The sequence below is a fragment of the Cricetulus griseus genome (genome assembly GCF_003668045.3).
Source record: "Cricetulus griseus strain 17A/GY chromosome 1 unlocalized genomic scaffold, alternate assembly CriGri-PICRH-1.0 chr1_1, whole genome shotgun sequence".
Classification (NCBI taxonomy): Eukaryota; Metazoa; Chordata; class Mammalia; order Rodentia; family Cricetidae; genus Cricetulus; species Cricetulus griseus.
Window position 1 is genome coordinate 217,369,359 of NW_023276807.1, and position 26,460 is coordinate 217,395,818.

General features: G+C 41.3%; 1 protein-coding gene across 3 annotated transcripts in view; it reads left to right on the forward strand.

Annotated features, from left to right (window-relative positions):
* Rnaseh2b (ribonuclease H2 subunit B) overlaps window positions 1–26,460 on the forward strand; it is a 61,113-nt gene that overhangs the window by 25,104 nt on the left and 9,549 nt on the right. The window contains exons 6-11 of one of the 3 annotated variants that reach the window (XM_027390369.2): window positions 7,235–7,299; window positions 8,056–8,161; window positions 9,852–9,933; window positions 11,614–11,656; window positions 18,197–18,277; window positions 19,901–20,534. In XM_027390369.2, coding sequence (XP_027246170.1) covers window positions 7,235–7,299; window positions 8,056–8,161; window positions 9,852–9,933; window positions 11,614–11,656; window positions 18,197–18,277; window positions 19,901–20,014 — 491 coding nt within the window. In that variant the 3' untranslated portion in view covers window positions 20,015–20,534. Of the gene's footprint in view, window positions 1–7,234; window positions 7,300–8,055; window positions 8,162–9,851; window positions 9,934–11,613; window positions 11,657–18,196; window positions 18,278–19,900; window positions 20,535–26,460 lie in introns of those variants that run through there. The other 2 variants (XM_035452777.1, XM_027390370.2) reach the window with 2 other exon arrangements.

The following is a 26,460-nucleotide window of genomic DNA, read 5'->3' on the forward strand; positions in this document are numbered from 1 at the left end:
GCCGAGAAGTCACACAGTCTTTGAAAAGGAAGCACAAGGGAGCCTGAGCTTGGGAGATGGAGCTAGAGGGAAATAACTGTTTTGACGTAGAACCATCGGAATCTGGTGATGCAGTGGTGCTCACGTGTAGGAGGGAGTCCAGCGACTCTGGGCTGGAGCCGCAACCTAGCCCAGAAGACATGCACTATGGTATCCAGGAGATGGAATGTGGAGCAGAGGAGCAGGCTGGGGAGTGAAGATCATGCTTATGGTACTAGTCACAGGTGTTTTGAAAGGAAATGAGCGATGTGCATGTTGGTGCATATAGTGATGGGCTTCATAAAGACAGTTTCATTCAAGTGTATCATGAACTTTGAGACTCATGCAATATAATGAATAAGAATGGAAAGCACCAACACCCGTACCTCATTCACAGTTTTAGAGGAAATAATTTGAGGTTTCCTCATTTAGTATAATGTTGGCTGTGCCTGCCATGCATGGCCTTTGCTGTGCTGGAATATATTCCTTCTCTGTAGTCGTATTTCTTCTCCATAAAAAGATGTTGGGCTCGTTAAAGGCCCTTTTTCATCTATTGAGATGATCATGTGATTTCTGTTCTTGGGTCTATTTAAATGTTGTTATTAAACTTACTGATTTGCATATCTTTAACAAAGCTGGAATCTGGAATGAAGCTAACTTGGTCATGAATGATCTGTTTATTGTGCTGTTTGTTGAATTGAGTTCTCAAGTGCTTTATCGAGAATTGTTAGATCCATACTCATTACTGGTTGGTAATTTTCATTTTGTTGTTTCACCCCTATTCAGTTTGGATATTGGGGTACTGACTTCATGAAACAAGTTTGGTTGTTCCTGCTCTGGGTCTTACACAGTACTTTGAGGAGCACTGGTACTCTTATTTAGCAGTTCATGAGAACCAGAAGCTAGTGTTCTCATCCAGTCACTGACTCAGGGTCTCAGCATGTTTCTGGGCAAAGAGGCTCACAATTAGTGAGACACAGGAAAGGACTAAAGCAGGTCATGAACTTGGCCTTGACTGAGACATTTTTTTCATAGTACAAGCCAGAGCTGGGCATGTAATTAACAGGCAGGTAAGGGAAATTGACTAGTGCAATCGCCAAGATTATAACCCAAGAGGCTGGGGAAGAGGTTCTGCAAGCTTCTTCTTCTTTTTTTTTTTTTTTTAAATTTTATTTATTTATTATGTATACAACATTCTGCTTCCATGTATATCTGCACACCAGAAGAGGGCACCAGATCTCATAACGGATGGTTGGGAGCCACCATGTGCTAGGAATTGAACTCAGGACCTCTGGAAGAGCAGTCGGTGCTCTTAACCTCTGAGCCATCTCTCCAGCCCTCTGCAAGCTTCATGGTTGTAGGAAACCTTGAGAAAGTAGAAATAAAAATGTGCTCTAGGCAATTTGTTCAATAAGTCATTGGGGGAAATTCAGGTTTTCACACAGATTACCAAATTACTAAACATGTTATTTAATCATAAAATTACTGTTTTAGCCTTTTTTAACCTTTATTTTGTAAACTCAATCTTTCCAGATGCTTGAAGCTGGTTTTAGAAGCACCAGATGCATAAAGGGAATAAACCTTTCTACCATATACACATATTGTCTAACTCACCAATTCACAAGTATTAAGTTTAGGATAGATATGCATGAGGTTTGTTGTTCTTTTTTCTTTCAGTCTTTTTTTTTTTTTTTTTGAGATTTTCATATGTGCACATCATCTCCATCCCACCCTCCCCACCTGCAATTGCTGTGTTCCCCTCCAAATTCATGACCTCTTCTTCTTTTAATTATTATTGTATGGTGATATCTTGCTTGTACAAACAAAACCTGTCTGAAGATCAGAGAATGGAGCTTGCCACCAGCTTATCATAGAGGTCTGGAGGTCTGTACAGACAGACAGGAAGTGAGATGGCTGGGCAGAGAGAGAATATAAGTGGGCAGAAACAGGAACTGGCTCTCTTGTCTACTGAGATGCTAAGGAGGTAAGGTGTGGCTGTGGCTTGCTATTCCTTCTCTTTGATCTCTCAGCATTTTCCTCTATATCTGACTCTGGGTTTTTATTATTTAGACCAATATAACTCCCATTTACATTATTGTTACACACACACACACACACACACACACACACACACACACACAGAGAGAGAGAGAGAGAGAGAGGCGTATGTACATAAATTAATATAACCTGTTGAGGCATTTGGTGGTGCTCATGTATCTGTATTGAGGGAGTGCATAGCCTCTCAGGGGACTTGTACCTGGAGTAGTCTGGACTGATTCTCCCTCTTTGAGCAGTTGTTAATTGCCTGCAGCTCTATCTTTGTGGGGCCTTGTGTGATTTCACCATCCATGCTGGAATGTCAATTCTGGTGTCATTTTCAGGCCAAGTTTAGACAACTAAGATTTCATGGGTGCAGTTCCCTGTCATAGATAGAAGATATTTTGCACAGATGTCCTGGTCCTCTGACTGTTACAGTCTTCCTATCCCTCTTCTGGGATGTCCCCTGAACCTCTGGTATAGGGGTTATATTGTGAACATATCAATTGAGGACCCCATACTTGTTCTCTGCATTTTTATCAGTTGTAGCTTTCTATGATAGCCACAGGTCTGCTGTAGAACAAGTTTCTTTGTTGAGGGGTGAGAACTACACTTAAACTAGAGCACAGGACCCATGCATTTTTCACAGTTACAGGTACTCTGTGGCCTATGTGAATATTTTAATGCAACTTGTTCTTCAAAATTTATAAATTTCAAAATTAGCTCTGGTTTATCCATTGGGTCTTGTAGAACATTATGGAACATAGTGCATATCTTGTCCTGGGAATATTTAACTTCAAAATTCATGATGTTAAAATATTCACATAGGCCACAGAGTACCTGTAACTGTGAAAAATGCATGGGTCCTGTGCTCTAGTTTAAGTGTAGTTCTCACCCCTCAACAAAAACTTTATAGATAAAAAAGCCTAGCTATCTTCATGGTAAATTATATTTTACTTTAAGGAAGAAATAATACTCAGAACAAGACTATTTGCTCAGACGTTTTCAGCAAGTACATGAGGAAGGAAATTCATGAAACTAAAATTTAGTGAGATCAGAAATGGCCCCAATACAAAATCAAAGTTGTTATAAAAACAAATTAAACTAACATCTTTGGCCATCACAGACTGAAGAAGTAACAATATAAAAACAACAACAACAACAAAAAACAGGAATACAAAGTCTACTGAGCATTAGAAAGTTAGAATAATTCCCAATTTGTGTATTATAAAAGAAAAATTGTGATCATGTCAGTAAATACAGATAAAATTAACAAAATTCACTCACAAAATACATTTGAGGTGAGCTTTCTCACTCTGATACAGACATCTGTGGCAGACGCCTTACATCATCACCTTTGTCAGAGACTGAATACACTTTCTCCTTTAGACCACCTCAGACAAGGATATCTCTGTTTTCATCTTGGCAGAAGGCTTAGAAGAAGACTCAGTAACATGAGAAAGAGAGAGAAGGCAGTCAGTTGAGGACCACCATAAAACTGCCTTTCTGCATAGACAGTATTGTTGTGTGTGTAAAAACCCAGAGGGACCTACCTATGAGAAAGTAGGACGTTCAATAAGCAAGGTGTTTCGATGCAGCCACTTACAGATAGCAGCTTTGTGTATGTAGTCACGTATTGTGAAGGTTCAGTGTGAGAAGGGATTTTTTAATCCAATATTCATATGAAAGTAATGGACATTGTCAAAAAAGTAACTCAGAGTAGCTTGTTGAAATAAATGCAAAAGTAAAAATGATTGACCTTCTAGAGGAGAAAGGACAAAACCTGTGTGATCTTGAGGAACTCCAGTATTTCTTAGGCACAGAAGCACCTCTATAAAAAAGTGTGTTCTGTATTTCATCTAGTAAATAGTAGTGGTTTTTTGTTTTTTAGAGACACAGTTATGACCACTTGACAGTTTTATATGCCTCAGGAGTTCTACTCCTAATTCTTTTTATCTAGGCATATTAAAATGTATGTCAGTAAGCTTGAGTGCGGGTGCAGCCTCTCTTTTGTTTTGTTTTAAGTAGCAACTACTCCCAAAATAGCCCAGAAGTAGAGCAAATCAATGGCTGTCTTAGATGGGTCAGAAATGTAGTCTCTAAACAGGACTGCGCCACAGTCCTAAGGAGGGAGCTTCCGCAGACAGCAGCAGGCATACATCTCTCAGAAACTGTTGAACACACTCTGTATGATCCATTTCTATGATGCTGTAGAATAGCAGTTCTCAAACTGTGGGTCAAGACCCCCTGGGGGGTCACATAGCAGATATCCTGTATATCAGATATTGATAGTATTAATTCATAACAGCAAAATTAGTTATGAAGTAGCAATGAAAGAATTTTGTGGTTGGGGGTCAGCACAACATGAGGAACTGTCTTAAAGAGTTGCAATATCTGGACGGTTGAGAACCACTGACCTAGAATAAAGCAGAAAGGAATCTACTAGGTGCTCATTGGCCACCTGAGCTGGGAAGGATGGGAGAACTGGGGAACTTTAGTGGTGGAGGAGCATGTTTTAGTTTGGTCTGACATGGTTGTGATAAAAATGCCCTGAGAGAAGTAACTTGGGAAAGAAATGGTTTATTTTGGTTGACAGTTCTGGGTTACAGTCCATCATAGCAGAGCAGCCAGAGTGGCCAAAGCTTGAAACTGGTCACGTGGTCATGTTACATCCATGGTCAAGAGCAGAGCAGCAAATTCACCGGCCCTGTGTATGTGCTGGTTCTCAGCTGGCTTTGTCTACTCTTACACAACTCAGGAATGGTGCCACCCACAGTGAGCAGGCCTTCCCACCCTAATCAGTACAGTTAAAAGAATCCTTCAAGACACACCTACAAGATAACCTGATCTGGATAATCCCTCATTATTGAGATTCTCTTCTTAGCTGGGTATGATGGCACACACCTTTATACCTTAGCTGGGTATGATGGCAGGTGGATCTCTGTGAATTCAAGGCCAGTTTGGTTTACAGAGTTTCTAAGAGAGTCAGAGCTACACAGAGAAACCCTGTCTCAGGAAAAAAAAAAAAAAAAAAGAAAGAAAGAAAGAAAGAAAGAAAGAAAGAAGAGAAAAAAAGAAAAGAAAGAGCCCTAAAATCATTTTCATTTGAGATTCATTCTGACCATCAAGGAAGAAGTATATGTAAAGTACTTGTTAGTTCCTGCTGTTAGTGTTTACAAATGTCTTTGTCATCATCCCCCCCCCCCATTTTGTGTGTGGCAGGCACAGTATTGTAATTTGTGTGTTACCTCCCTTTGTGCTCACAAGAGTCCCTTAAGGTATCCCCTCCTTTATATTCTGCGAGTGATGTCACAGCCCAAGGTGATAACAGGACAAGAGCTAGGTGCTTGGAAACCCAGACAGGCAGCTCAGTCTGACTCCACCTCAAGGGGCTCAGGAAGTGGGGGTTCTTCCAGGATATTTGGAGATCAGGGCAAAAGAAGTGAGCAGCAGAGGTGAATCTTTCAGGAGAGACTTGAGTACTGAGGTTTTTTTGGAACTCTCTTAGATAGTGAATTCCTCACAAGTCACTAAACAATGTGCCTTCATTGGGTGGCTGAATGCTCACAGTGTCTGACTCCTGTGTGTTACTGACTGGTGTTTGTGGGGCTTCGGTCAGGACTAGCTTGGCAGCCCCAAGTCCGTTCCTGAGTGGAGGAGTGTGGATGAAGGAAGGCTAGCTATAGATGTTAAAGGAAAGACCCAGACATAGGATAGTGTCAGGAGGGCAGTTTCAATCCATTCTGAATGCGCCTCTGTTTATTCATACATTCTATTAAGTAACCAACCAAAGGTGGGGACAATGGCAGAAGACTTTTATTATCATGTATAAAGGGAAAATAGCAATTACTTCTCTTAATCCTAAAGACACTCTGTAGCTGAAAGTACTACTTGGCCTTCAGGCTCTTCATAGCTTCATGTATCACCTAGCCTTCTGGATGAGTGTAAACTCACCTGGGCCCAAGTCTAATGTTATTTAGATAGGAGCCATTCACCACCAAGGCCAGGACATCCTGCAGCCAATAAGCTAATGTCTTAAGGACAATAGGAGGGTAAGAGATGGACTTAAGAAGAGTGCAGTTCAGTCTAACAGCTTTGTACTGCAGTGGGCCATGTGTGCAGGCAGTACTAGCCCTAGAAGAGCAAGAGTTCTTAGACACGTGACAGAATGTCCTGCTTGTGCTTCCAGTAACATCCTCAGAGATGACCATGTAGGGTGACCCCTTCCTATCCTGCTGCATCTGGCCCTGCATGTTGTCACCCACATGCTACACAGGGGAGGAGAGACTGAGGGTCAGGATCATTTAATAGACTTATAATAAACCACCCTAGAAAAGAAGTTTCCATTTCTCAAGGCCCAGAGGGAGGGGAGGAAGACTCATTCTGTGTGTCTCCCATGGAGTCTTATACGCTTTCCAGTACTCATAAACATGAGTGCTACAGGACTGTAGAGAAGGCCTGGTTGGGGGTGCGGGGAGGAGAGAGCCCGATAACGAAAGTGTTAATGGAGGGAGGTCCTGGTTTAATGACCCTGTGTGTAATGCTAGGTGCGTGATGGAAAGAGGCAGTATCATTTACAAGAGTGGACTCTCATCCCTGTCAGGGACCACGCTGAGGTCACCATGAATCTCAGTCCTCCTGAACTAGCTATGAGTATATTGAACTACATCAGGAAACAGATTTATCTGCCTTTGGGCTTCACTAATCAAACCAGGGAAGCATTGAGTAGATACTAAGATGTTTACCCTGAATGTATACAGTGAATTTCCTGGATGCCTGCTTTACTTTGATTCCCATTTCAAACCTTGTGTTTTATTGAAAACATTGGAGTGAGTGAGTTGTTCAGAAAAACAAGATTGCTTAGCATGTTAGTTGACTGCATTTTCGTTTCTTCTGAGTTGTTTGTATGAATCGAGGATTTCTTAAACGTCTGCTCACTTAATGGTGGTTGATGTCTGAGGCACCCAAACTCTGCTTGGGATTTTATTTTATTTATTTATTTATGTACTATCTCATATATGTTCTCAGGTTTCTGTCTTTGGGTTTTGAATAATACAGATCACTATGTAATAGCTTGAAGTTACTGATTTGTGTATGTAGTTGCTTTATAAATTTATGACTGTTGTTAGATTAATTCATTATACTGAGGTTCTTATTTTTTCCTCTTAATTCAATGCAGAAGTAAACAGCAAGAAGTACTACAAGTATAGCACAGAGAAGACCCTGAAGTGGCTGGTGAAAAAGGTGTGTGGCCTTGCAGACTAGACAATAAGACCAGATCCACAACCATCCTGAACATCCAGAAAAATACCTGTAGAGATCCCAGGTCCTGTCCCTGAATGCCAGGAGCTCTTGTGGTTGGATGTTACTCACATAATTGGGCTTTCTCTCCATTCTGGGGTTTCTCTCCATTCTCGAAGCACCTCCCACCATGCTGTGTGGGTCTTAGAAAGCCACGTGTTGATACCATTCAGTACTGCGGCCCCACCTCTCTTTAGCTGTTCAGCCATCTCATTTTCTGACTGCTGGTGTCTCAGTCACTGTTGTATTGCTGTGAAGAGACATGGCCAAGGCAGCTCTTGTAAAAGAACTTATTTAATGGGGTATTGCTTATAGTTTCAGAGGTTTAGTCCAGTATCCTCATAGCAGGGTGGATGGTGCTGGAATAGTAGCTGAGAGATACACCCTGGTCTTAGGCAGAGAGAAGCAGAGACTGGACCCAGCCTGGGCTTTTGAAACCTTACTTCCTCCAGCAAGGCCATGCCTAATCCAACAAGGCCATGCCTCCTAATTCTTTCAAAGAGTTCCTTTCACTCCTTGGTGACTAAGCATTCAAATATGTGAGCCTATGAGGGTCATTCTTATTCAAAACACCACAGCTGGCAAAGACAGTTGTAGATGCTTAAATATTTCCTGGATTTCAAGTGGACTGTAAGCCATCTGGAAAGCTGTGGCATTACAAAGTTAAGTTGAAAGTACATCCCTGCATTTACCTTCTAGGTCAGCCAAACTGTGGCAGCATTGAAAGCCAATAATGTCAATGTTGGAGCCCGGGTACAGTCATCTGCATATTTCTCTGGTGATCAGGTTTCCAAGGACAAGGAAGGTAAGCAAAGGGTTGCCCCAGAATTAACCTGTGTCTGCTCTCCGAGGGTTTCAAACTGTAGAAGCTTCCTGTTCTCCCATGCGGGCAGGGGTTCCTCTGATCTCAGACACTGACAAGTTTCCAGCCTCAGGTGTTGCCAGTCACTTAACTGTGGCTTGAATCATTTGTTTAGTGAATAGTATTTTATACTAATGGTGATAGTGATTCGTAGCAGTCTTGTTACCCTTTACCGAGTGTTTGTAGTGTGACAGGCATACCAGACCTGTCATAAAAGGCAAGGCTGTGCCAAATTCCTAGCTAGCAAATAGTGAAGCCAGAGGAATGCCCATGGAGGTTCTCAGTGAGACTACATGCCCTTTAGCCTTTGCCTTTGGCCTGACCATCATCCTGCCTCAGGGTCCCTTACAGTCCCAGTATCTCACCTATCCTGAGAGAGCTCTTGGTATTTCTAGAGAAAATTAATTCACTTTGCAAAAAAATTTTTTTTGTTTTATATTTCCATCTTTTCTTCCCTTCCTTCCTTCTATCCATTCTAAGAACTGAACCTACAGTCTTAAGCATGTTAGGCAGACACTGCAATTCTACATTCTGCTGAGTCAGTTGTTCTTCCTGGGGTGTGTGTGTGTGTGTGTGTATAAAATGAGTTCTTACAAAGCAAATACCTAGGAGAGACAAATCATGTAAATGATTTTACTTATTTTGTTTTATAGAATAGAGCATACTCATTCCTGTTCAGTAATTAGCTTTCGTCTTTATTGAAGCAAGCTTACAAAAATGTAGCCATAAAAAAGAGATGCAAATAGTTCTTGCTGTTGTTAAAACTGGTTTGTAATTTTTTTTTGTATTTGGAACTTCAACTAAGAAAGCTGGCCTGAGTCTTTGATTTGTAAAGGGTTATTTAGGTCCATCCACTGTGCAGTCGCACCTATGGCAGCATCCCATATTAGATCTCATCCGTTGTATTTCACCTTTACTGACAGGTAGGTCTTAATGTCCCTGTTTTACCAATGCAGAAACTGAAACTAGAGTTCAGGTGAATTTCCAAAGCCACTAGAACAAGAATTTGAACCTGGATCAGTTTGACTCAAACCACTATAGTTAGTTGTGTTTTACACTTTGGGGGCCCACCACCCAGCTCCCAAATAAATACATGGAGACTTATTCTTACTTATGAATGCCTGGCCTTAACTTGTTTCTAGCCATCTTTTCTAACTTAAATTATCCTGTTCTCTTTAACTGCGTTTTGCCTCTGGGCTTTTTAGTCTATCTACTTTTTAGTCTATATACTTTAGTCTATATACTTTTCTTTCCTTTTCACTCTGTCACTGGCTGTGTGGTTGGGTGGTTGGCCCCTGTTGTTCTCCTCTCTTTCTTTTCTCACACCTCACTCTCCCCCCCCTCACTTTTCTCCTATTTATTCTCTCTGCTTGCCAGCCCCACCTATCCTTTCTCCTGCCTTGCTGTTGGCAGTTCAGCTCTTTATTAGCCCAATCAAGTGGTTTAGGCAGACAAAGTAACACAGCTTTACAGAGTTTAACAAATGCAACAAAAAAGAATGCAACACCTCTTTGTATCATTAACAAATGGTCTACAGCATAAAGGAATGTAACACATTTTAAACTAATATTCCACAACACACCACTATAATGATTACTAATTTTTTTTTTCATTCCCATTCTGTTTCTTTCAGAGGATTACGTTCGCTATGCCCATGGTCTGATCTCTGATTACATCCCTAAAGAATTAAGTGATGACTTATCTAAGTCCTTGAAGTAAGTGTCATTCATCTCCAGAATGATTAATAAGCTCCTTTGTGCTTATTACTGACAGTGAGTCGCTCGATGACATGGCATGTCAGGTTGTGATAAGACGTTATCCTTGGGCTGTGTCACACTATGTGAACCGTAAGTGATTTTTAATGGACATTAAACAGAATGATTTGATTTGGTAGAAACTGATTGTAGCAACTTAAGTTCAGGGTTAAAATTATAGCTTTGTACAGTTTTAGAAAATAACTCGTGTTAAAATTTTATCCCTTATGGCAGTTAATTTGGTTCTTTGTGGTCATTTTAAGAGAGATTGCAGTTATAGGATCTTCAGCAAGTACCTTCATGGTGCCAAGTGTTCAGGTCACTGCAGAATGGTGTCATGAAGGGAGTGGTCAGTCTTCAGGATGACGTGATTTGTAGCCTTCCTTTATGAAGATCTTTAACGTATTTTAAAGATTTTTTTCTTGTTAATTTTCAAAATATTAGTAGTTGGTATTAAAATTTTGCATATGTGATGATTTAATAGCTTTTCCTGAACTTAATTAAGTCCTTTTTCTTCTTTATTGTGTAATAGGTGATAATATAGTTGCTACTTACAGCAAATTCCATAGGTCTTACTGTTCTAGTTTTCTTTCTGCTGTTGTGATAAAACACTAAGCAAAGCAACCTGGGGAAGGAAGGGATTCTTTTGATCTACAAGTTACAGTCCATCTACAAGGGAAACCTGGGCAGGAACCTGGAGCAGAAACCATGATAATAAGAGACACAGCTTATTATCTTGCTTATGTAGCTTTCTTATACAGCCTGGGGCCGCCCCTGATGGGCATGGTGCTGCCCACAGTGGGCAGGGCCCTCCCTCATCTATCAAGACAGTACCTCACAGACAGACCCACAGGCCACTCAGTCTGTTTAAGGCAGTTCTTTAGTTGAGGCTCCCTCTTCCTGGGTGATTCCAGGTTGTGTCAGTTTGACAGTAAAAACTACCCACCACACCTGCTTCAAAAAACTGTAGTGGAAGCTGGGTTTTACCAGTTACGGCTGTGGACAGCTTCTTTTCCTGACAGTCCCTCTGCTTGATGTTTCTCTGGATTGCCAAGCTGCTTGTCTTGATAGAAGCCTATGTTTCCTCTCCATTATTTGGGCTGATTTTTTTTCCTTTACACTGAATTTGGGTTAAATATTTTGATTGAAAGGTAATGCAAACTAAACTACTCTTTGATAGAGAAACAATGATGTTCATGTGACTTTCCCCAACAGTAACAGTACTTTTCACTTTTAAAGAAAAGTCATGGGGAGGACTGGTGGGAGAAGGGAACTGGGATTGTCATGTAAATCAATCCTGTTTCTAATTCAAATTAAAAAACCAGTTGAAAAAAAGAAAGAAAGAAAAGAAAAGAAAAGTCATTATGTCATTTATAAAGAAATAAAATGCTCCTCTGCCAAAATGCAATCGTGGAGGTGAAAACCGAGCAACTCACTGCAGCAAAGAGGATTCATGTGTGTGTTAGCTAGTGTGAGGACACAGGGGCAAGATCTCACTCACTCAGCAAAACCACCCTCTTCACTGAGGTGAGCAGGACAGTGTGTGAAGGTCGGGTCCCTCCATCAAATAAGGCTCACTGCAGCTTCTCTGTTGTCTGTGAGACACCCCTTGACAATGGTGCTTATTTTTAACTTCCTTAGGCTTCCAGAACCTCCATCTTCAATTCCAAACCCTCCATCAAAGGTAAGAAACCATGACCAAGATATCTTTAGGGACTTAGAAAACTATTGTGCTTTTAACCATCACTTCAGCCTTTTCTATTCTATTTTAAAAGGAAAAAAAAAATCTATCTTGCATGACATGGTATAACTTGAACTCCGAATTGTATGACTATTTTAGTTTGTAGATTTTTCCTGGTTGGTTTTAGCAAGGACATTTCTGTTAACATATAGAGATCAGGGCTAGAAAGCTGACTCAACAGCCGTGAGTGTTTGCTCCTTCTGCAGAGAACCAGAGTTGGTTCCCAGCACCCATGATAGGTGGCTTACAACCACCTATAACTGGCTCCAGGGCTCCAGGGAGTTCCATATCCTCTTTGGCCTCAATGCACAATGTACACACCTTTGCAATCACACATGTGCACATAAATAAAAATAAAATAAATCTTTACAGACATAAAATTAAATTGTTTATTTATTTATTGCCCCTTGAGATGGGGGTCTCAATATGTGGCTCAGGCTGGCCTTGAACTCAGTCCTTCTGCCTCGGTCTCCCAAGTCTGGGATTACAAGGTGTCTACAGCCATGCTGGCTGAAATATTCTTGCACTGACTACATATAACTGGAAGTCATTTTGCCAAATTTAATTGTCATTGGCACAAAGGGGCACAAGCATGATTTTTCTAACACAAAGAATCCTTTGAAAAAAGGATGACCTGGGCACTTTCCTGAGAGTATTTCTGTGTGATTGTCCTCTGTTAATAGGAACCCTTTGTATGTCTATGTTCAGGAGTATATAAGGATGTGTGTGTGTGTGTGTGTGCACACGAATTTTCATGTATGTGGTTGTGGGTGTACATTCACATATGCACACATGCCTGTGAAGGCCAGGAGACAGTCTCAGACACTGTTCTTCAGGAAGTACCATCAACCTTGTTTTCCTATTGTTTCTTACTGGCCTAGAGCTCAAGTAGGGCCAGCCTGGCCATCACACCCAGGGGATCTGCCTGTCTCTGTCTCCGAAGTGCTAGGATTATAAGCATGATCACTAAATCGCTTTGCTCTGTGGATTCTGGAGACAAAACTTCAGTTCTCATATTAGCTTGGCAAGCATTCATCTCTCCAGCCTTTTGGGGATGCCTTTCCCTTTTCAGGATAGTCTCAGAATTGCCACTGTGACTCTTCCATAGCTTATGTTCATTTCCTGGATCCAGATGGAGAAGCCGGGTGTTGGCGACACCTAGTCACAACTGTGGCCTCCCTCCCATTTCTGGCCAAATCTTAGATCCCTATGTGCTACTCCAAGATGAGAACAAGCACACACCTTGATTGTCTAAAGCAGTGGTTCTCAACCTTCCTAATGTTGCAGCTTTCATTCTAGTTCCTCGTGTTGTGGTGACCCCTAACCATGTGGCTATTTTGGTTGCTACTTCCTAACTTTAATTGTGCTACTGTTGTGAATCATATTGTAATTGTCTGATATGCAGGATATCTGATATCCAACCCCTGTGAAAAGGTTATTCAACCCCCGGAAAGGGGTCACCACCCACAGGTTGAGAACTACTGGTCTAGTCATCCAGAGACATTTTTCACTCCCATAAAAAAATAGTATTAGACAGAGATCTACAAAAGTTCTCATATTTTTAAAACAAGATTTATTTTTTATCTTATATGTAAGTATTTAGCCTTCATGTGTGTAAGCGTAACATGTGTGCAGTGCTTGCATAGTCCAGAGTTATAAATGGGTGTGAGCTGCCATTTGGGTGCTGGGTACTGAACGGAAGTCCTCTCTAAGAGCAACCAGTGCTCTTAACAACTGATTCATCTTTCCAGACCAGTTTTCACCGTTGATACCTTTTGGAATAAAGTATTTCTTCCTTTTCTTTCCCCATTGTTGTTGTTGTTTTCAGACATCCACCTCCCACCACACCTGATATTTCCTCCTTTTTTTTAAAAAAAAAAAAGTATTTTAATTTCATTTTCCCACTTAACGTTTTTTTTGGTTTTTCGAGACAGGGTTTCTCTGTGTAGCTTTGATGCCTATCCTGGCACTCCCTCTGGAGACCAGGCTGGCCTTGAACTCACAGAGATCTGCCTACCTCTGCCTCCCGAGTGCTGGGATTAAAGGCGTGTGCCACCAACGCCTGGCCACTTACTTATTTTTGAGGCAGCATCTCTATATACAGCTCAGGCTGGCCAGGACCTCACAGTCCTGTACCTGCACCTGAAAGCACTGGGGTTATAGCCATGTCCTGCCATACCTGTCTGTCAGCTACTTTAGCCCACTGTGCACTAACTCTGTTGAATCAGTAGCCTTTACACACACACATATATGTATAATTTAATATGTATACATAATTTTTTAGTCTTCAGGAAATGTCATATATCTACATAGTGTGTTCTGATCATAACAAGTAATATATTTCTTTAGTTCATCCTTCTCCATCTTCTCCATTCCAGTTTTCTGTTTGTTTTTTTAATTTCCAAAATTTAACTAATTTGTGGTTTTATAATTTTTTATTAAGATCCAAGGTCAGCAATTTTTCTGTAAAAGGCAGTGACCTTAGAGTCAACAGTGATAAGACTGAAACAGTGACTTTAGACCTTCCTAATGCTGTGACCCTATAATACAGTTCCTCATATTGTTGTGAACCCCAACCATGAAATTGTTTACATTGCTACTTCATGACTGTAATTTTGCTACTGTTATAAATTGTAATGGAAATAGGTTTCTTCTGATGGTTTTAGGTGACCCCTGTGCAAAGGTCCTTTGACTCCCAAAGGGGTTGTGACCCACAGGTTGAGAACCAGTGCTTTAGTCAGTGAGAAGACTGAAGCAGACAGTGCTCTGGGTTTCCTGAGCAGACAGTGAGTGATGAGACGGCTCAGCCCTGGTACTTAGTGAGAACACAGCCACTTAATGGCACACATTAAGTCTGGTTCAAAAGAACATCTTTCATAAAAGCCGGCATTGGCTGGGTTTGGCCTGTGAGCCTTAGTTTGCCGGAATGTTTAGATCTTATGCTCCTCAACCTCAGGCTCAGCCCTAGGCTGTTGCCTTTTACTCCTCCGTGTGTCCTAGGAATTCTGGGGTTCCGAGCACACTGTACTAGATGATATAGTGTAGTTTAAACAGCACAGGCTGAAGCTGGGTATTAATCCCACCTTTAATTAACATCTTTAATCCCAGAACTCAGAAGTAGAGGCAGGCAGATCTTTGAGTTCCAGTCATCCTGATCTACAGATTGAGTTCCAGGACAGCCAGGGCTACCCAGAGAAATCCTGTCTTGAAAAACCAAAAAAAAAAAAAAAACCAGTTAAAAAAGTATTTAAACAGTACAGACTGTCTCTGATCTTCCTATTTGTGCCCAGAAGTTGACTGGTTTTTATAAAGACATGAGTGCTTGCTTTCAGGAGTCTGTATTTGGTGTCTCCTCCACCCCACCCCATCCCTTGGTCTTATGTCTGCCTTTGCTGAGGCCCAGCTTCCCACCTGTTAGGTTTTTGATTTGTCACTGTCAACTTGCAGAGCTGAATACGGTTACTTGGCTTGGAGACTAGGGACTGTTGGTCTAGGGTACACTGCTTCTTTCTCTTCCTAGAATATACCTGCTTGGTCACATTCTTTTGTGTTTCTTTCTGGCCCACTTGTCATTTCTTCTGAAGCAACTGCCAGTCCATAATGATCCAGACTTTTAAATATCGAAATAACAGGAAATGCCATATCCCCTTATTTCCCAGTGTATATAGCAGAATTAGCATTGAAACTAGTCACATGCAGAAGACACTGCTTCCCTTCCTTCGCTGCCCCCTCCACTTTTCATCCTTCTCTTCCCCTCCCTTCCTCTCCCCTCCCCTCCCCCCACTTCCCCCTCCCTTCATTTTTCTTCCCTTCCACACCTTCTCTTCCTCTTCTTTTCCTGGTCTCCTTTAATAAACACTTTAACTGTTTTCTCATGTGGGTGTGAGCTTTTAAAGCAGCTTCCCTCTTCCTACATACTGAACTTTTGTATTGTGGTTTCCTTGTCCTATGTACCAACAATGAACAGCAGATTTCTTTATTTGACTTTTCAGTGAAGTGAGGCAGGTCCAAGTGCTTTATAATGCCATCTCTCTGTGATACATTTAAAATTAATTTATTCTTTGACAATTTCATGCATATATATATATATATATATATATATATATATATATATATATATATGCATTCTGCTGGCACTCCCTCCACCCTTTCAGCTTCACCCAACCCCCACTGCTACAAATTCCTCCTCTTTCCACCAATTCCCACCCCACTCTCATGTTTTTTTTAATTTGGTTTTGGTTTTGCTTTGGGGCCCACAGGGTTTAACCAGGGCCCCCATGTGGGCATGGATGTGGAGCTATCCTCTGGAATCTGAGTAACTTAACAGTTGCCATATCACCCAAAGGCAATAACTTCCTTTCTCTTCAAAGCCTGCAGTTGCCTTTAGTTTCCTGGCTGTGTCTTTCCCATCCCTTTTGCAGGCAAGTGCAACCTTTGTGAATTCATGAGGGCCACAGTCATGCTTGTAAGACAGTGGTTCATGGCCTTCCTCGCAGTGGTCTAGCGTTTACATTGTTTGCCTTCTTTTCAGTGGTGTTCTTTGAGCCATACAGGAATGTAGGGGGCCCATTTAAGGGTGAGCACTCAATAAGCCATTTGTTCTCTTTGCCTTCACTCCGATTGCTCCAAAGAGAAGCCTCTTTGGTCAAGGCTAAGGACAGTACTACTCTTGAGTCATCTCTGACCTGTTCCCAGTTTCTGCCGGGTCTCTGAGCACCTGGGCACCCTCCTAAATACTTGCCGTAGAGAAGGGACACAACATCTTTATGACTTTATGTTCGACCTTCATATTGCTGGCTGTCAGCTCTGCTGTCCTGGCTGAAAGCCTGTCTAGTTCATGTGTCCCTCCACATCCTCCTGGATGGGAAGGTGTATTCTTTTTTCATTGTATCTTTTGAGTGTCATTCAGTATTTCAAGCTGGACTGCAACTCACTCTGTAGCCCAGGTTGACCTTGAACTCATGGCCGTCCACTTGCCTCAGCCTCCTAAGTGCTGGGATTGTAGGCATGCGCCACCACACCTGGCATGCATCCATTTACTTTGTGCTGGTAGGTCATTATTGTACAGTAAGCCAACCTTTGCTGTTGGCAATTCCTTTGCTAGAGATTGCTCTGTGGCCAAGAAAACCTTCCTCTTTCTGTTTCTTATGGCAAGGAATTTCAGAAATTCCCTGTGTCTTCTTGTGTGTCCTGGGGGCTGTGAACAACAGCTCTGCCAGTTCTTCATCCAGCAAATGCAGAGTATGAAGAAAGCAGGGATAAGGCTGCATTTCTCAAGGGCACTGCTGCTGGCATGTACATATCTGGTATTTCCACAAAGAGCTTATAAAGTGTGTGCAAATCCAGATGTGATCACCCTGCAGTCTGCTCTCTGCACAGCACAAGGCCATCCACTCAGCTCTGCTTTCTCTGAGAAGACTGGTGTGACTTTCTTTCCACTATAGTCACCTGATATTAAGGCACAGCCCAGGTCACAGAATTCTCACATGCATAGTATGAGTAGGTGCGAAGGGATTTTGTGAATGGTAAAAATATGTGAAGGTTTGACTTAGCTGCACTGGGCCTAATGAACACAGAATGTCTGTGAAAACCAAGATTAATACACACATACACACATGTACATAGGTCATTTAAAAAAAGATCATTAAAAACTAGAGGCAAGGGCCGCAAGGTGGCTCAGAGGACAAAGATGCTTGCTGCCAATCCTGATCTTCTGCGTTTGATCTCTGGGATCTATGTGGTTAAAGCAGAGAGCCAAGTTCTTCAAGTTGTCCTTTCTCTTTCGTACATGTGTTGTGGCATGCACCTACTCAAGCACACACACAAGTAAATAAACAAATGTATTCGAATTAGTTTTTATTATTTATTTGTTCATCCATTCATTCATTTATTTATTTTGAGCTCTAACTCCTCATCCTCTGCTACCACCTGGAGTGTTTGTCTAGGATCCCTGTCCTCTGGCTGCTTGATGGGCAAGGGTATTGTATGGATGAATGTGGAAGCTGGACAGAACAGAAAAGGCAAGGCTTCCTCTGTGCAAAGGTCCTGGTGACAGAGTCATGCTGGCTGTGTTTGGTAGTGGACATTAGAGCAGGATGGGGCTGAACAGTGAACCACCTGGCAGTAGGGTCCTTAGGGGGATTTTTGTCTCCAACTTCTAGGCCTTTTATTTGGCCCCTCAACTGCGCTTGCAGTCTGGAACCACCTAGAAGCCCACAATGCCGGATGCATACAAGGTGGGTTTATATCACTGAAGGCCTGAGGGAGACAAGTCGTGTACCTACTCAGGTGTGGCCCATCTTCACCAAGGCTGCTTCTCTGAAGAGACAAGTGGCTTTGTCCCTGAAGTTCTTGTCAAAATGTAAAGGAGTGTGTGAATTGTGAACTTGTTGGAGTCCTCTGGGTCCCAGGGGTCTATTTGTTTGCTGTTAGTGGAGGTGAGATGATGGTGTCTGACACTGCTTTGCTGCTCTAACATTGCAGAAACTAAAGGTATCAGATGAACCTGTAGAAGCAAAAGAAGATTACACTAAGTTTAACACTAAAGACTTGAAGACTGGCAAGGTATGTGTGTCCAGGAGTACTGGCGCGCTCTGCAGGCCCGGCAGCCTCACATTTCCAAGGATATCATAATTCATTCACAGTTGTTCAGATAGTGACTGCATTAGATTAATACATTTCGCAAATCTAAGAAAAGCTTTGGGCATGCAGAAATGGCTTTAGTTTCAACTTCTCCAGGAATTGCTTTTCACTGCTATTGCCAAGAAGGGGCCCAGAAATTATAGTAAATAACAAATGCACGAGTTCCACCATTCAGCGTTCACACGGCAGATGCCTACCCAGTGACGTTTCTTGCTGAGTTTTATCTTATGCATGCATCATAAGTAACGTGCTGCATTTATTACCTGGGTTCTGCGCTTTCACTTAGTGTTGTTACGAGAGTGTGTGCCATTAAACTTCCCTGGCTACACTGGTGCTGGCCCACAGTCATATGATTTTACCAGTTCCAGTGTTTGCACATTGAGGTTATTGATAGGCTGGTTTACTTTGGTGAAAGGGAGGCGATCTTATTTAGTCCTCTGCTCTGACCACTTCATTGCCCACAGTTTAGAAGACCCAGCTCAGAGAACACCAGCCTTTTCAGGCGATTCAAATAGACAGCTAAAATGCTTTCCAGAAATGCTATAACTCCCAGACGCTGCCTGCAAGTGTTCTGTGTCCATGCCTGCACCAAGTGTTTCTTTTACTTTTGACATTTTGCTTGACAGATAAGACATTTTCTTAACTAGAAAAGTCTGTTTTCCGGGTCGCTTGCTGGTTCTTTGTATTTACATAGACTATCAATTGTGACTCTTGCCTGTTTCTGTGTTGTAACACTAATGCTTTTCTGTAGATCTATGAGAATTTACTCTGAATTAAGGCTAGTAACTCTTTTCATGACACATGCAAGGCACAAGAAAATTCCCAGTGTATTTGTAGCTTTTTTGCTTGATTTAAACAGTTATACATTTTTTTCTGAAGCTAAGTATATAATTTGCATATCTTTTTTACTTTTTTCCCTTTTTTCTTCATGCTCACCCATCCCAAGACAAGTTTATCTCCCACTTAGAGTTTAGCAGTATATAGTCCTTATATTGTTTAATTTTTTTTCTCAATTTTATTTCTTGGGCTTTGGTAGCAGAAGAAGTTCCAATTTCAGTGGTCACACCCCACCATGGCACTGGAGAGGGTTAGTGACTAGGACCAGATGGAAATTTCCAGGGCAGAATGATGTGGAGTCAGCCCGTTGGACAATGGGACAGCTAGGTTCCTTGCAGGCCATCTTTTGAATATAACAGCACTGCCCTTGACTTTCTGTAGAGCACAAACAAAATCAGAGTGTGGATTATTCATCATTGGGTGAAGAACACAGGCTGTAATTCCCCAGCAGTTGCCCCCATTGCCTTCATTGTCTGTATCATTACATTTAATTCACCCTCAAAATGATGCCTGGAGGGAACCACCCTTGGAGCATTCCAACTCCTCAGAGTGAGGCAGGTTTTCCTCAGAAGTCTGGATCCTGAGTAGGTAATAGGCTTGTTTTCACTCCACCACGCATGTCCCCACTGGTGAATCCAGACTTGCTTGTGCGATTTACTTGTATGGTGATTTATAAATATTGCAAATCTCTCTTATTTTTATTAACAGAAAAATAGCAAAATGACTGCAGCTCAGAAGGCTTTGGCTAAAGTTGACAAGAGTGGAATGAAAAGTATTGATGCCTTTTTTGGTGCAAAAAATAAAAAAGCTGGAAAGATTTGAAACAATGAGAATAAAATCTAATGAAGCAGAAAGAGAAGTTTGCCTCTTGCTTGTTCTGTCTTTCCTCTGCTTGCCACTGCCATCCTGACCCTTAGTCACTCCTCTGAAAAACAGGAGAAGTGGTTTTCAGATCCTGCCAGTAACTCGATGGGGTTTGACTTTGTGTCTAACAAACTATGGGAAAGTGATTGTGTGAGTTACCGACTGGGGCCTCTGGAATGTTTGCCATAATGAAAAGTCATCAAGTGGACAGAGTTTCAGAGTCACCGCTTGCTCAGGAAGCTTTGAGTGATGGCCAGCTAGTCTCCGCTCCCTCGTGCATGGCTTCAACTGAAATGAGCTGGACAACAAAACTGTACATTTTGGTAAATCTTATAATTAGTTGTATTTTTGTTTGTATTAATTCCTGCTCTTTGTTTTTAAAAAAGTATAGAAATAAAACAAAATTGCAGTCTCTCACCTTTCTCTTATGCAGACACAGCTAGATACTTGTCTTAGAATAAAAAATATTTTCAAGAACTCTAATAGTAATCTTGTTGCTTTTTTACAATGTCATTTTGTGAGCATTCTCCCAGCCTCCTGGATATTCATAAACAGGCTGGTCAAAGCCTGAAGTGGAGCTCAGGGGAGGCGGTGGGGCACTTACCTTTCATGCTTGCAGTCCTGGTTTTGGTCTCCAGTACTGCCAAAAATAAATAAATGGATGTCTATTTTAAATTACAGTATAACTTTCAATTATTTGGATATTTAATCATTCAGTAACCATTTTCCTATAAAACTCCTGCACCTAAGGCTCAGGGGTCATCAGGAAAAGGGTAGAAAGATTTTAAGAGCAGGAAGAACAGGATTCTGCTGTGAGAGTGTCTCCTAGAAATGACGGGGGAGCTTTACCCATGAAGTCTCACCACCATGGCTGCCTAAACAAACTCCACATGGGGCAACACCAATAGACATGATATTGTGGAAGGAGTAAAGAGGTTCTCAGCCTTAGACAATGAACTACAGGCAACTAAGGAATGCAGAGAGCTGGAAAAATAGTCTTTTCCAGGAAGAGCACACCAATTGATTCTTAGATGTTAAGTGGTCAGCCATGAAAACAGACATTCAAGTAACATTATAAGGATTGAGCATGTTGTATTTGTATATTTAGGAATGTGCATTGTTATGATAAATCTTGCCTCCAAAGCCACCGGAGCCCTACCAGTTGGGCCGTCCCCGCCAGCCACCTGAGTTCTGCCCACCGAGTGAATGGGCAAAATAATACAGAGACATATTTGGTACAAAGCTGCTTGACCAATGCCTAGGACTTCTCATCTGCTAGCTTAGTCTTAATTATTACAAATCTATATATAAGACTTATCTTATAGAGGATGCCTTTCGCTGGTGCCCTCTCTTGCTGGTGGCTCACATCCCACTGTTGGAGGAGGCGAAGGGGAAAAGGGATACTTCCTGTTTCTCCTTGCTTAAATATGAGTCTCCTTGTTATGTCACTTCCTGCCTGGATCACCACTTCTCTACTACATTTCCCAGAATCCTCTTAGACTCCTAGTCCTGTCTAACTTGCTGTCTCATTGGCCAAACAGAACTTTATTTATCAATAAAATAAACATACACGGAGCTGGGCGTTGGTGGCACACGCCTTTAATCCCAGCACTCGGGAGGCAGAGGCAGGCGGATCTCTGTGAGTTCGAAGCCAGCCTGGTCTCCAGAGTGAGTACCAGGATAGGCTCCAAAGCTACACAGAGAAACCCTGTCTCAAAAAACAAACAAACAAAAAGATAAACATACACGGAAGTACTTTCCCCATCAGTGCATATGTGTACATATTAAAGAAAATTAAAGAAAAAGTGGTTGTGGAAAAAAAAAAGTGGTTGTGAATTTGAGAAAGAACCAGGAGGGATATATGGGAGGGGTTGGGGAGAAGAAAGGGAAGGGGAAATTATGCAATTATAATTTAATTTTAAAAGATACTTTAAAACCCTTTTTATTTTCTAAATCTTTGATATTTGCGTGTTCTAGTAGATGTAAATATTTGATCTTATATTACTTCTTGAAAATAGTTTTTGATGGGGATAACAAAAAGAAAATAGTTTTTGAAATGTAGGCTTACTGGTTAAATAAGTTTTCATATATATATTTGTGGAAAAAATATATATGTTTGTGGAAACACATTTCACAAAAAGGTTAACAAGCAGTGTGTATGGATTCTTAGGTTAAGTAAAAACCATCTTACTATGGGTTTTAAATTGTGTGTGTGTGTGTGTGTGTGTGTGTGTATGATGTGTGTATATGTGAGTGCAAACACAAATATGCCTCAGCACACATATGTCGGTCAGAGGAAACCTCAGGTGTATGCTGGTCCTCTTTCCCCTGTTTGAGACAGGATCTTTGTTGTTCATTCTGGCTTGTGAACTTCTGGGGATTTTCTGTCTCTTCATCCCGCCTTGCTCAGCAAAGCACAGGTTTATAGGCATTTGCTACTGTTCCTGGCCCCACGTTGGTTCTGGGATTTGAACTCAAGTACTTTAACCACTAAGCCATCTTCCCAGCCCTTGGAATGATTTTAACTACACATCTTTTTTAATGAATTTATTTATTTTATTTGCATTTGTGCTTTGCCTGCATGTGTGTCTATGTGAAGGTCTTGGAGTTATAGACAGTTGTGAGCTACCATGTGGGTACTGGGAATTGAACCTGGGTCCTCTGGAAGAGAAGTCATTGCTCTTAACCACTGAACCATCTCTCCAGCCCCCTAACATTATCTTGATTAATAATGATGTTGAACATTTTCACATTTATTAACCAATTGTCATCGTATAGAGATTTGTTCTTTTTCTTCAGTTACTTGGGGTAACAGCCAAAAGCTTTCCACTGTAAATTATTATCAACTATCATTATGATTGATAAGTTGCTGGTAAATATCCCTGGACTTTATACATATCTGTTCCACATAAAATGTCACAAATACTAGTTTTAGGCTCTACTATTGGTTTTCTTTTTTTTAACTTACATTCTCTATATTTACTTTCTTTAAAGAACTTTACCTTTTCCCATTTTTTCATCTATGAATTTATATTGGGAAAGATTGTCCCATCTATCCAATGAGTTATACTATTAATTCTGATGCTCATTTGTTCCAAAAGAAACAGTGGGAGACCCATCAATCTTGCTCTAGTATTGTGTGTGTGTGTGTGAGAGAGAGAGACAGAGACAGAGACAGAGACAGAAAGAGGAGAGAGAGAGAGAGAGCTGTTTGCTGCACAGGTCTGTAAGAGTGTGGAGGCCTGAAGTTGGTATCAGATACTCTGTCCATCTCTGACTTACCCTCTCAAGCAAGGACTCCCACTAAACTTGAAGCTCATTGGTATGGTTGGGCTGGCTGAACAGTGAGCTCCCTTCCCACCTCCAGTGCTAGGATTACAGATGTTTGCATTCACACCTGGCTTTTTCATGGACTGGGAATCTGAGCTTGGGTCCTCATGCTTACACTGTAGGTACTGTAGGTACCTTACTGGCTGCCTCTGGCATGGCCTTTCTATCTATTAAGTATGCTGCTATCATAGTTTCTTTTTCTAGCAGTCAGATAGGAAGGACAGGTTCTTGTGCTTTGCCTGCATCATCTAAATCAGCCTTTCTGCAAGGAATTCCAGAGCACAGTCTAGATAGTAGGTGAACTCACTGTTATGGAATGTTGCCGTTCAGTGTCTAAATCTAGGAAATGACTAAATCTGTGTGCAGTGTTTGTATACACACTTCCGAGCATACTCGGATCAGTCTGCCTAAGGCAGTACCTACTGATGTGCATTGGTCTTTAGATTCCTCCATTAGGTGAAGCAGCTTTCTTCTATTTCTAGTGTTTTAAGCTTTTAACATATGTTAAGGTGTTAACAAACGTTCAATTTTACCAAATAATTTTTTGTATCTATTGAGAGGATCATAAAATTATTTTAACAAAAATATTTTAATATCAGAGTTACGATGGTTGAATGAGTTAAAGCCTCTTCATTCCTAGGATAAGGCTGATTGTATTGTGTTTATTTTCAAATACAGTACTGGGTCTTTCTGATGTATTGTTACAGATTTTTATAGCCCTGTTCATGAGGGATATCAGCCAGTAGTTATCCTTCCATATAATGCTTTTTGGTTTGTTTTTTTGTTTGTTTGTTTGTTTTTGTTTGTTTGTTTTTTATTATTGGGTTTTTGGGGGTTTTTTGTTGTTTTTTTTGTTTTTTGTTTTTTGTTTTTTTGAGACAGGGTTTCTCTGTGGCGTTGGAGGCTGTCCTGGATGGAACTAGCTCTTGTAGGCCAGGCTGGTCTCGAGCTCACAGAGATCCGCCTGCCTCTGCCTCTAGAGTACTGGGATTAAAGGGGTGCGCCACCACTGCCGGCCTCCATATAATGCTTTTGTCTGGTTTGGGTAACAGTATAAAACTGGCCAGTCTTAGTTTGCCTTTTATTGCTGTAATAAAGACACCATGACCAAAAGCAACTTGGGGAGGAAAGGTTTCACCTGGCTTACATTTCCAGGCATCCAGGGATGGTAGGGCATGAATCTGGACACAGGAACTAAAGCAGAGGCTTGAGCAGTGCTGCTCATTGGCTTGTTCCTCCTGGATTGCTCAATTTGCTTTTTTATAGAACCCAGGACCACTGCCCAAGCAAGTTGAGCCACCCACAGCACCACCCACAGCAAGTTGAGTCCTTCCACATCAATCATTAATCAAGACAGTGCCCATAGACTTGCCTGTAGGTCAATCTGATGGAGACATTTTCTCAATTGAAGTTTCCTCTTCTCAGATGAGAGTAGCTTGTGTCAAGTTGAAACAACAAGAAATAGAAAAAAAGAAAAGAACAGCTACACAACACACAACACATGGTCTTAAAAGGAACTGAAAACACCTTTATAATTTTTTAAATAATTCATTTATTTATTGGTGTGTGTTTGAGTGTTGACTGCATGTGTGTCTGCACCAATTACATACAGTACCTGCAGAGGTCAGAAGAGGGCATCTTGATTCCCTGGAACAGGAGTTACCATATGGATGTTGTGAATCAAACCCCAGTACTCTGGAAGAGCCCAAGAAACACCTTCTAATAACTTGTCTTCAGAAGGAATTTGGGAAGATGTTTATTTCTCCCTTATGTGTTAAAATTCACCAGTGACTGTTAGGCCAGGAATTTCTGGAAAAGTCTTTAATTTTAATTTTCATAGTGCTATTCCAGTTTTCTCCTTTTTCTTGTGCTAGATTTAGTAATTTGTCCGGTTTTTTTTTCAAGTTTTTTAGAATATGTTACTTATAAACACTACCACTATATGTTACTATATAATGTGTTTTGCTTGTATCTACCCATAGCCCTCTCTTGCTTCCCTCTGTTCCGGTGGATGTCTTTCCTTTACTCAGGTGGTTCCTCTTTCAAGCCTCCTTCCTCTTGTGCATCTGCTGGGATTTGCCCTTTTGCGTGTCTGATATTGATCATTTGCATAATTTTTCCTTTCCTCATTAGCCCAGGTAGTTTATCAGTTCCTTTTATCCCCTCAGAATCATTGTCACATGACTTGGCAGTCAGAGGACACCTGCAGGGTGCTCCTTCTCCTTCCCGTTAGAGTTTGTTTCTGTGTAGTTGCAGCAAGCTGACTGTTCACATGGCTTCTGGGTGTTGACTTATTTGCTGAAGTACCTTGAATTTTGGTTTATAATTGTCCTTAAGTGTAGAGATCTCTGGGCAGTTGTTTTTAAATATTTCTCTGCTGTTTCCTTTGCTCGACATACTCTCAGACTTTGGGACTCCATGTCTGCTAGGCCACTTGACTGTCATCTTGACACCGAGTTTCTGTTTTCTTGTCATTCCTTTTCTATTTTGACAGCTCCTCTGTGGTTTCAGTTGTACTCTGGTTTGTAGCATTCCGTCAGCCATTAACATTAGTGCTACTTATCAAATACTGTAATTGTCATCTCTAGTCATCCTTTGGTTCTTGTGTCTTCCCATCCCCACTGTGTTTATGTTATAGTCCCAATACTTCAAACATCCTTGTCTGCCAGCTCCGCTGCCTTTGTCATTTCTGGGCTGGTTTCTGCTTCTCTCTCTCTCTCTCTCTCTCTCTCTCTCTCTCTCTCTCTCTCTCACTCTTTTAGTTTGCAAATATATTGTACTTGTGCTAACTTATTTTTATGGTGCTAGGAATTAAACCTGGGCCCTTGAGCATGCTAGGCAAGTACTCTATCACTGAACTACATACCAGCCTTTTTTTCTTTTTGAATGGTTTTTGATTTATAGGGAAAACTCAAAATTAGTAAGGAAAGTTCATCTGTACTCTTGTCCTATGTGTACCCTTTGCATAGCCATGCTGCAGGGATCAAAACCAGGGTGTTTATAATGATATTGGGTATTAGTCTGTTAATCTGTGACCTTATGGGAGTTTTACTTCTCTAATATTTCCTGTTCCA